The 12379-nt window shown below is 36.2% G+C and overlaps 1 protein-coding gene across 1 annotated transcript in view; it reads left to right on the top strand.

The window, feature by feature from the left end:
- LOC150086801 (sodium- and chloride-dependent taurine transporter-like) overlaps window positions 1-12379 on the top strand; it is a 299102-nt gene that overhangs the window by 201744 nt on the left and 84979 nt on the right. The window contains exon 8 of the mRNA XM_090372759.1: window positions 4128-4240. Within this exon, the coding sequence (XP_090228885.1) occupies window positions 4128-4240 (113 nt within the window). The remainder of the gene's footprint in view (window positions 1-4127; window positions 4241-12379) is intronic.

Below are 12379 nucleotides of genomic sequence, written 5' to 3'. Positions count from 1 at the left end.
ATAACTGTCTTAAGTGATTCATACTAGTATCTTAGAATGCCCTTAAGCATTCTTTTGTGTTATCAAAATGATGCGTTCATGTGAATTTGGTAAGACAAAAACATGTTTTGATTGTGTACTTTAGAAACATTCTGCTTTTATTTTTAAATCTAATCCAGTGAAAAATAATGTTCCTTCAATTTGTTGGTTTATAAAAATCTGATTTACATTGCTTGAAGCATGAGAAATTAGGGGCCTTTATTTTATATCTTTATTAATAGCTAAAAGAGCAGTAATGGCTTAATACGTTCTATGTTATAAGTAAATTAGTTTAGAAATGGAAGATTTACTTCTATGATGTCTTGTAGAATACTTCATGAAGTGTTCTACAAGATATCATAGAGGTAAATCTTAAATTTCTAAACTAATTTATATCTTTATAGAACTTCTTTAAAATAATGGTGCTAATCTTTAAAATCTTTAGCATTAGCATTAGTAGAAGCATTTGATGCAAGAAAGCAAGCTTATGCAGCATCAGCCAAAAAAATAAATAAATAAATAAAAAAATAAAAAAATAAATAAAAAATACCCACTTCCACTTCACCCCTCTGTTCGTTCGAAATACCTGTCCAGCTGAGCCTTAAACTTATTTAGGCTATCAACTTCCACGACAAGGGATGGAAGTCTGTTCCACCTACCAACCACCCGCTGGCTAAAGGCAAATTTCCGCATATCTATCCTACATCTGTCTTTCCTCAATTTGAATTTATGCCCTCTCAGGTGTTTATTCTGAGCAAGAGGAAGAATCCCATCAGCATTGAGCATGCTCAAACCATTCAAGGCTTTGTACACCTCTATCAGATCACCTCGCTGGTGCCTAGTTGCCAGACACTGTAATTCGCAAAACTTAAGCCTTTCTTCGTAAGAGCACCCCTTTTGTTCCATTCACTAGTCTTGTTGCCCTTCTCTGTACTCATTCCAGCAGCTCAACATCCTTCTTGAAATGAGGCCTCCAGACCTGTATACAGTACTCTAGGTGCGGTCTGACCATTGCCTTATACAAGGAAATAATCACCCCCTCATCCCTGCTAGAAAAATTCCTATATATCATTGACAATACACCATGAGCTACCCTTGCAGCCCGTCTGCACTGCTCAGAAAACTTCATATCTGCCTGCACAACCACCCCCAGGTCCCTTTCATTCTCTACCACTGCCAGTGTAGTACCACAGAGTTGATACATTGCTCTGGGGTTGCTGTTTCCCATATGTAGTACTTTACATTTGTCAATGTTAAACTTCATTTGCCACCTCTCAGCCCATCTGCTCAACCTTTCCAGATCCTGTTGCAGCAGCATTGTGTCAGTAGTGTCCTTGACAACCCTGCCACCCTTCGTATCATCTGCAAACTTGGACATTAAGCTTGGTATACCATCATCAATATCATTTATATATATACAGAAAACAATAAAGGACCCAATACTGAACCCTGAGGGACTCCACTAATAACATTAGTCCACGATGAGCAGTGACCATTGAATACCACCCTCTGTCTTCTCCCCCTCAACCACCCTTTTATCCATAGCAGCAATTTGCCTCCAATGCCACACTGCTCCAATTTGTGCAGCAGTCTTCGATGTGCAACAGTATCAAAAGCCTTTCTAAGATCCAAGTATATAATATCAAAGTTATTCCCTGCATCCAGTTCTTTTGTGACTGCATCATAGTATCCAATCAAGTTGGTCAGGCAAGACTTCCCCTTAACAAAACCATGCTGTGTCCGAGCTATAACTGAAGTCTTGTCTAGATGATCCTGCAGTGCTTCTTTAACCAGTGCCTCCATTAATTTTCCGAGGACAGAAGTTAAACTCACAGGTCTATAATTACTTGTGTCAGCCTTTGATCCTCCTTTGTGAATTGGTGTCACATTTGCACATCTCCAGTCTATGGGTACCTCCCCTGAGTCCAAGGAAGCTCTCATAATTATGGCTAAGGGTTTGCTTACTTCCTTTGCTGCTTCCTTTAATATAACTGGATAGATCCCATCCACCCCAGGTGCCTTTCTTGTGTTTATCTTCAACAATTTCTCCTCCACTTTACTCTCAGTTATTACAAGATTCTCTAGCTTACTGCCAGAGTTGAATACACCTCTGGCATTCCCCTCGCTGAATAACTCCTCATGTGAGAATGTCGATGCAAAATGTTCATTTAGTTTGTTAACTATCTGAGCAGGATCATCAACAGTTGACCCATCACTATCAAGTGGACCAATCTGATTCATCCCCTTCCTTCTAGAGTTTACATAAATAAAGAACTCTTTGCTGTTTTTCTTCACATCCCTTGCCAAGGATTTCTCGTAATCTGCCTTCGCCTGCCTAACCTCCTTTGTAACTTGGTTACAGATCAACTTGTATCTATCATAGGCTTCTGTGTCACGTGTTAATTTGTATGTATCCCATGCATTTTTCTTCTCTGCCATATGCCTCATTAGTTCATCTGACATCCATTTAGGTCTGAACCTTGAACAATATTTCTTAGTTGGTATGTAAAGCCTAGTAGCTTCCAAGATAAGTTCTTTGAATGCTTCCCATTTTGAATTTGCTGTTGGTAACATCATCAGTTTATCCCACTGTATAGAATTTAAATACTGTCTCAGTCCATCGTAGTCACCTTTACGAAAGCAATACCCCTTTACCTCTAATGGTAGTTACCTCTTGGAGTAAATCCCACTTCAGAACACTGTGATCACTGCCACCTAGTGGTTCATTTATCTGCAGATTCTTAATGCATGAAGAATCACTGCTGATAATCAAATCAAGAGTATTACTCCCTCTAGTTGCCTCCTGAACATGCTGATGTAGAAAACAATCATCCAATAAATCCACAAAAGCCTTGCTAATGTGTGAGTGACCAGCCCCCAAATTCCAGTCAATATCTGGGAAATTAAAATCCCCCATTATAAGACTCTCTGATTTACTGGCCCACTCTATTTCTCTGTACAGTTTCTTATTATACTCATCAAAGTCATTAGGCCTATAGCACACTCCTACTCTCAATTTTGATCTCCCAATGCTTATGTCACACCAAACTGACTTGACACTGCACTGTCCAGCGATGTCGACTGGTTTCACTTTCTTGGATTTTATGAATTTTGTGTTTATATTTTGTGTTTCTTAACTAATAGCATAACTCCTCCTCCCTTCCTATCCTGTCTATCCTTTCTGTAGACATTGTACTCTCCAAATTCCAGTTCTGCATTCCTTATATGTCTTTAAAATGAGAGGCAGATGCCTTGGTTAGATTAGCATCTGGATTAGTACCCTCATCATGGCAATGAATCTTTGTAATAATTGATTCTTATCCTAATTACATTGGCTATTGTTAAATGCACTTCAGTAGTTAACTTCATTCAAAGAGTCCTGTTATGATCACGTTACCTGTTCTGTCAGGTGCCTCCGTAGCCAGGTGGGAAGGAGCAGCATTGCGTAGCACACGCTTCTTGATTAGGCCGGGGGTTCGAGCCCGTCACCACCAAATACGGAGGATGCGGAAAGGTCAAGGGAATGACCACCGCATATTCCCGGAGCAATATGGCCTTAGTTGTTAATGCTCCTAAAAACCAAACAACAACAACAACCTGTTCTGTCAGAGGACAAGTTTAGCTATCCCCCTTCCATGGAATATATATCTAGCTATTTGATTCGGGAAGCTGCAAGTTTACAGTATTTGTGAGAATTCACTTTGTGTTCACCCTGGTTTGTGTGAATCTATTTGCAATTCACATAAACCAGTTTTCTATTATTTTTATGACACCTTTCATATACAAGAATAATTTCATTTGTCACCTGCACCTGCCTACTCTCACCCTCAGAGATTGTTTGAATTCCTAAAAAATTAAAACTGTGTATTTTTCCTTCATAACTAAACCACCATGATTTTAAAAGTAATTAAATAATCATTAACACTGAGTTCTGTGAATTAAACTTACGGGTTCAGATTCTTTTTATACTTCTTATTGGTTTAGATATTTTTCTGATATATTTCTGATAACTATTTTAGTTATCAGATTTTATGTTTTAATTTAATTTTTTTATGTTTATTTTATGTTTTAATTTAAATGTGCTTAATCTAAATTTGTGTATAATATAGGTCCTGGATTAGCATTTATTGCATATCCCAAAGCTGTGACTCAAATGCCGTGTTCTCCCCTTTGGGCCATTTTATTTTTTTTTATGATCTTGATGTTAGGATTAGATAGCCAAGTGAGTATTCATAACTTGTTTCATAAGTTAGGAAATGTTTTACAATGAATAAGAATAATCTTTATATACTTTCCTTTTATAAGAAAAAAATTTCCTATATATGAACAGATCAAGCACATTACATCAAATACAGGAATGCCTTAATACGAAAATATTTGATATATAAAGTTTTGACATAACCAATTTTGGATTAACCACCATGTTCCATATGTCACAATTGATGAGAAAACCATTTATAGAGGAGGTTGAGGGCCTGCCATTCAAACCCCAATCAGAATGGGTTATGTAAGCAATAGCAAAGAACTTTGTAACCTTTTCTTTAATGTAGACTATATGTTTCCCCTCATCTAGAATTCCTAGATATTTATATATGTTTGGTTTTGACATTTTTGTTGATTTTTCCATTTATTCACACAAGTTGTGTAGAAAATAATCTACCCTTCTAAAGCATTGTCTTCTCATTGAAAATTTATGACAATTTACCTGTGTTCAGCAAGAAAGTTGTTCAATAACTCTGTTGCATTACATTCCATTTCATCACAGGACAAGCCAGGGACAGTAAGGACAAGATTGTCAGTAAAAGTGATTTTGAGTATCTTCTGAACTTGGGCCAGCCAATCATCAAGGATTATACTCCACCCAGTCAGGCCAAGAATAGAAACCTAAGGTCAACCCTGGAAATTTTGCCAGTCAATTTTGTGAAAGTATGTCTGCATAATGATAGATTGATCACAAAAGTAATCCTGAGTATCCTGAAAGATTTTATAAGAACATTGAACTACACTTTGTATAATGCTTTCCTGCAAGATGTTATCAAAGGTAATTCTTCAAAGTTCACAAAATTTCCAAGAAGATATTTGCTAGAAGGTGAGTCCACAAATTGGATGTTTGGTAGTTGCATCAGTGGTATGGCTTTCACATTTCAACCCAAATTTATTTTTAGAAGTGAGACTCATTAATTCATACTGAGTAGCAATTCTTAAAATTAACATATATTTTTGAAGACCTTACCAACCACTGATAATAAGGTGATCTGCCTGTAGGAATTTGAACTTAAAGCTGGTTTTCTGGATGTTTAAGTGTTTCAACAGTGCCACCTTCCAGGGCTTAGGAAAAACACCTTCAGAAGGCATTTATTATACAGAATTAAAAAATATTCAGAATAACTATAAACACATATCTCACTATTTCAGATACATTTCTATCTAGACCTGGACCTTTTTGGATTTTGCATTTTAAATAGTCATAGAAAGCTCCTTCAAGGAAAATAGAGGTTTGATTACAGTATTTTACATAAGTATTTTACTGAGGTCCTGAATTTCTTCATGAATGAGAAGAAAAGGGACATTGGAAGAAACAGGAGCAATTTTGTTAAGAATGAAGCTAATATAACTTATTACTACTTAGACTTAGGGATGTCTTCCAATGAAATAATGGAAAAAATACATTAGTACTTAAGATTTTCCCTGTTGTTATTTTATAGATAAGACCCAGAGGTGAGAATTACCCACTGTTTTGGCCCTTGCAGGTATATAAGCACCATCCAACCCATATCAGGTGGAAGAGGCTCTGGTTCAGGTCCCATCAATGATGTAAGGAATTTTTGTGGTTTTTTTTTCATACTGTGGCCAATCCAGCAAACAGACAAACCACCACAAAACATATGCAATTTACAGACATAATATATACGATGCAATATGGTCTAAGTTGCTGATGTATCTAAAGCCCAGCAACCCACTGTTGTGACTAGCAACCTCCATGATTTTAGTTTTTCCTTAATAATAAGTGTATTGTCTTCTTAAATCAGTATACCTAAGTTTGAGAGCATCTATTTCAGAAGACTGAAGTTTCACAGCTCAAGCCTTCTGCAAAGACCTAGTAGAAATTACCAGTTCTGATGAGCAGAAAGTGCAGGTGTCCACCAGGAAATTGACTTAGAGCACTGTCACTTAAGTCTCATGGAACAGGAAGCAGTATTTATAATTAAATTTTGCAAGTACAAAGCCATCTCATTTAAAGATTGAGACAGAGAAACTTCCATCTGTGAAGGTTTTCTTAAGGAAATAGTAAAATCTTGGCCAGGAAGCAGTATTTAAAATAGATCTAGGAATTGCAGGTGGTTTTTGTTGATTATCAAAGATTTTGGACACCACAAAGGAAAATAATACTTCTCTTTGTTAGAAGTAACTGCATCAGTATTCACTCTCCAATGTCAAATCTTATTTTAAATTGCTATGTCTAACAATGGAAACATCATTTAATACAGTATTCAACTCCCCAGTTGCAGAACTGTATGTATGCAGATTATCTGGCAAGTTTAAGACGGGTGGTGAGAAATAATAGCTGGCAAGCTGCACTCCCCTGGAGAAGTTGCTGTGCTGCCTGGGAAATGTGTAATTATAGTGGAAATAGAAATATGGAGGAGAGTGTGGTGAGAATAGATCAGCCTGTGACATAGAAGAAAAAATTTAATTATTTAGGGCCACTTATAAAGCAGAATGGAAAGACAGACGAGAATGTGATGAATAGAATAGGGTGGATCAAGCGGAGATTGGCAGGTGGGGTGATCTGCAATTGACAAGTACCAGTAAGGCTTAAAACAGTGTTCCCCAAACTGTGTTCTGCGGAACACTAGTGTTACATGAGATGTGAACAAGTGTTCTGTGAAAATTCGTAATTAATAATTAAAAAAATAAAATAAATAAATTTTTCATATTTGTTGCATACACCACTTTTGTATCTTTATAATTTTTAACATTTTTTTTTCAGTTATTAATATACTGACATAGACTGCGGAACACTTTATTTTGGTGGACTTTGCATAGAAAAGCATTTGTAGAGGTAATGCCATCTACAAAAAAAGTAGCAATGTAGTAGTCTAATATGCTCTTCCCCCTCTCCTTTAACTGGGTTGAAGGAGAGGGGGAAGCGAACCGATATCATAACTGAACTCATTTCTTTGTATAAATTTTTTTTTTGATAATTTCAGTATTTTTTGATAATCAGTATTTTGAAATATTATTATTAAAATAAATAACCATGGATTTGTGTGGAAAAAAGGAACTTTAAAACGAGAAGCAAGTACTTCTAGTATTGCAACTGTAGTCGATGAAAATGAACACAATTTTGTCACACTTCAAAGTGAGTATGAACAATCGCAGCCTTTTGTTCCCCAAAAAATCTGAAGTGAAAAAACAGGTACAAACTTAAAAGACGAAAACGAAAGTATGATGACAGTTATTTGAATTTCGGCTTTACACACAGTTGCAGACAAAAAAAAACTGCATCACTTGTGAATTTTGTAAATAATGTGTTTTGCCCTACATTGTGGGTTGGAGAAATGTTCAAAATGCATTTGTTAGATAGGATATATATCTCTGTGAATGAAATAAAATAAAAAGACTCCACCTGATATACCTAATTGCCAAAATATCTTCCCAAAGGGTAAAATGCGTAATTAATGGAAATATGAGAAATCATGCAAATGGCAATCATGACAACGAAACATACATTTTATTGCATTTACATGTACTGAAATGACAAGTTAATGTAATAGTATTATGTACTGTAAATCGGCAAAATAAGTCCTCAATATTTTGCTGTTCCTCTTCGAACTGCAATTACAGCCCTGCAACGATCTGGCATAGAATTAATCAACTTCTGGATATATGGTTGCCCAATTTTGTGGTACCACACCCTTACAATGCTTTCTTGCAGCTGAATCTTACTTGTTGGCTTCTTCTAAGCAATTTTAGATGACATTATCTACTAGTAATTTTCAATAGGGTTCAAATCTGGACTGACTGTTACCGGGCCAGTCCAACACTGTAATGCCAGCATTTCTGAGGTATGACTGCACCTTAAGGGAGAAAAACGAGGGAAAACATTGGTGTAAGTATGTTTTAAGCCTTGTGAGACAAGAAGACAAACTCATCATTAAATCTAAATAGCATAAAACTTACCAATTTTGCTGTGTGGCAAGGTGCTGAGTCCTGTTGAAAAATACAGTTTTGTACATCTGTGTGGTGATCCCTAATAATGGGTTTAAGGGACCCCTCCAAGATAACAGTGTACGTTTCTGCATTCACTGTTCCATTAATAAACTTAATTCGCCCCACTCCTTTGCTTGTTATGCATCCCAAGACTATCTGACTGGCGGAGAACTTTACAGTCGATGTTATGCAGTTAGGATGGTATGCCTCCGATTTTTGTCTTCTGACTTATCGCTTCCCATCTGAGCCATGCAGGTTGAATTTCAATTCATCAGAAAAGATGACAGTGTCCCATTGCTCTTTTGTCCATGAAACATGCGTTTTAGCCCAAGCAAGTAGCTTCTTCCTAATTTTTTGGTCAATAAAGACTTCTTCTTGGGCCGATAAGCATGCAGACCACATTATGAAAGCCGCCTTTGGATATTTCGTGCACTTGTTTCAACACCATCTCAAAGTCCAGTTTTAGATCAGGAGCACTAGCATGACGATTACGAAGGCATAGCCGCTTAAAATATCAATCTTGGGAATCTTACAGCCTGCTCCAGATCTTCTCTTTACATCACCAGTTTCACGCTTTAATTTCAGCACCCGGGATACTGTTGATAGCCTATTTTATCAGCAATAGCATGCGTAGAAAGCCCTTCCTGGGACAGAGCAACAGTTACACTTTTTTCTTGGTGTCAACTGAACATATGGAGCCATGCTTACAGCTCCGCGAAACAGGACACTAACGAACGTGTATACCCTTCCAATGCCATATTTATAGAAACGGCTGATATAATGCCTTTCAATTACTGTCTGATACAATAGAAGCGTTATCTGATGCAATACCTTTGCTTTGCTTCAAACAAAATGACTGTAATCAAACAATATCTTATGTTTCATCACAAATGTTACTTTTTTTAAGGTGGTGCAGTTTTTTTGCCCGCCACTGTATGTTTGAAATAAAATATTATGTAATAAAATATTAGCAAATAGTTCCTTGGCTTCTGCTAAACTTGTGTTTCGTAAGTGTTCCGTAAATATATTGTGAGATTAAAAGTGTTCCATGACTAAAAAAGTTTGGGAAACGTTGGCTTAAAGGAAAATTTTGTAGAACAGTGATGAGACCAGAATTTGCTAATAAAATATTAGCAAATAGTTCCTTGGCTTCTGCTAAACTTGTGTTTCGTAAGTGTTCCGTAAATATATTGTGAGATTAAAAGTGTTCCATGACTAAAAAAGTTTGGGAAACGTTGGCTTAAAGGAAAATTTTTGTAGAACAGTGATGAGACCAGAACTGATGTATGGAGTGGAGTGTTGGCCAGTAAAGAGACAACAGGGGCAAATAGAGGTACTTACATTGTCTCTGTTGGTACCAGAACTGAAGTGACAACACAGTAAAGATGAGAATATAGAGATGGATGTGTGGTGTTACACAGAAGAACAAAGTGATGAATGGGTATATCAGAAAAAGTCTAGATGCAAGATTTATTGAATTAAAAATGTAGACTGAGATGGTTTGACCACTTAAAGTGATGGTCTTAGATGGCCTCAGTGAATACAGTCATAGAGATGCCAGTGCAGAGAATACAAAGAAGAGGAAAGCCAAAGAAAACATGGTGTGAGACAGTGAAGAAGGATATGGAGTGGATTAGGATTTGGCCAAAAGCAGGAACGAGTGGGGTAATAGGACTAGAAAAGCTGACCTCAACGTAAATGGAATAAGGCTTAGGAAAAGAAGATTGTTTTCTCAAATTCATCAGGTACCATACACCTACCCTGGAATAAAAAAATTTTCCATTCATATGGAGACTAGAAGCAATTCACATCTTTTCAGATTAATGATATTTCGTTACCTGAAATATCATTACCTTAGAATACAGACAGTGCTTGTTAAAATTGGGCTATGATATTTTGCATGTTTTAATACACAAAGTTTTTCATTTAATATACTCTCATTTTTGGTGTTTCTGTAAGTATAATTATTTTCGTTGCTTATTGGAATCAGATTTTTATTTATAAGGGTCAAATAGTTGATGACAAGTAGAATACCATATTTTTAAGCAAAGCAGAAGCATGCAGATTGCAAGTTATATAATCTGAGACTGCACGTTAACAAATATAAGATAAAATATGCATATAATAAGCTTATAAACAGGAAGCCATTGGTTGTATTTGTCAGCAGAGTAGTATTCATTTATGAAATAAATTTTTGTGAACAACATTACATGAAATATTTTCTAAATTTTGAAGTGATATTAGTGATATTATGAAGTGAAACTTGGTGACCAAGATAAACAATGAGCTCCACATAAAGTTTGCTGAACCTGTGTTGAAGCATTCAGATTGTGGAAAAATGGTAAAAAGAAGGCTATGTCATTTGTAATTCCCATGGTTTGGTGGGAGCCTACAAACCATTGTGATGACTGTTACTTTTGCTTAGTTAATGTAGAGGGATACAATGCAAAGAGTAAGAAGGACATTGTGTATTCTAACATTCCATCTGCCATTAGACCATTCCCACATGGAGATAACCTGTCGATTCCATGCCCTCCAATTATGCTAGAGAATGTAGCAGCAGAGAGTGTCCTGGAAGTGAAGCTTTTGAAGATGAACTGAAGTCTGCACACTTGGAGACATTGAGTTCAGCCCTCAACTGTTTTTGCAGCATGAAATCAATGATCTGGTAAGAGATTTAAATTTACCAAAAGAATCTGCAGAACTTCTTGGTTCTAAACTTAAGTCAAAAAATTTTCTAACACATGGGACATTTTCTCATAGTACAGAGAATGAGAAAACGATGCTACGGTTTTTTTGTAGTAATATAAATAACTTAATGAGCTATTTAGGAATTAGTTACAATCCTACACAGTGGAGACTTTTTATTGACTCATCAAAGAGGAATCTCAAAGGTGTGTCGCTCCATAATGGAAATAAATGTGGGTCAATTCCAGTAGCTCACTCTGCATTTGAACGAACACGAGAACTTGAAGAAGTTGTTGACAAATATTAAGTATGAAGAACATGGTTGGTTAGCCTATGCTGACTTTAAAGTAATAGGCATGTTACTTGGACAGCAATCTGGCTGCACAAAAATGCCCTGCTTTTTGAGTGAGTGGGACAGTTGGGCAAGGAGTAAGCTCTGGAATGTCAAAGTCTGACCAAAGAGGGGCAGTTTGTTGCCTGGATCAAAGAGCATATTTCATGAACCACTGGTAGGCCCCAAAACTGTCCTCCTTCCACCCTTGCGCATCAAACTGGGCTTGATGAAAGAGTTGTGAAACTTTACCTCGGGACGGTCTCTGCTTCAGCTACCTTTGTTCTAAATTCCCATTGATCACCCAAGAAAAGATAAAACAAGGTATTTTTGTTAGACCTCAAATTCACAAACTGATGAGGAACCGAGATTTTGAGGGAACAATGAATAAAAGAGAAAAACAGGCACGGATTAGATTCAAGTCTGCTGTTGAGAACTTCTTAGAGAAAAACAAGGATCCAGACTACAAGAATATAGTTGAAAATATATTAGCAAACTTTAAGAAGCTGGGCTGCAACATGTGTATCAAGGTGCATTTTTTACACTCACATGTTGACTACTTCCCAGAAAATGTAGGTAGCGTTAGTGAAGAACAGGGTGAGAGGTTTCACCAGGACATTAAAAACATGGAGATGAGGTACCAGGGGAGGTGAAATGTTAACGTGATGGCTGACTATTGCTGGATGTTGAAGAGGGACTATAAAGGAGAAGCATCTGCAAAAAAAATTTTTAAAAAATTAAAATTTAGATTCATAGATCAGTTTTTAAAATGAGAGGTGAGTGTTTAGTGACTTTTTTACCACACTGCTGCTCTTTTTAATAGTGTTTTCATTATGTATTTAAATATAAAGTAGCATTTTATTATAATTTCAGTGTACACATTTTATTAAAATTAACAAAATTTTGTGAAAAATTAAATTTTCTTTCATGATTTTCAAAGAAGCTTGACATGATGGAAACAAACGGAAGTCATTTTTAAAATTACAATTAGAAAATGAATCAGAAACACCCTTTTCTGAGAAAACATCAATGAATTTTTTTTCAGAGTAGTGAATTATTTACTATTGTTATTAATTTAGGAAAAATGTTCCAGAATGTTATTTCAGCTGAAAGACAGATCTGTATCAA

Source organism: Mastigoproctus giganteus, chromosome 4, assembly GCF_048544385.1.
Source record: "Mastigoproctus giganteus isolate SK-2022 chromosome 4, ASM4854438v1, whole genome shotgun sequence".
NCBI lineage: Eukaryota > Metazoa > Arthropoda > Arachnida > Uropygi > Thelyphonidae > Mastigoproctus > Mastigoproctus giganteus.
The sequence above is the reverse complement of the archived record's forward strand: the minus strand, read 5'-3'. Positions and strand labels throughout refer to the sequence as shown.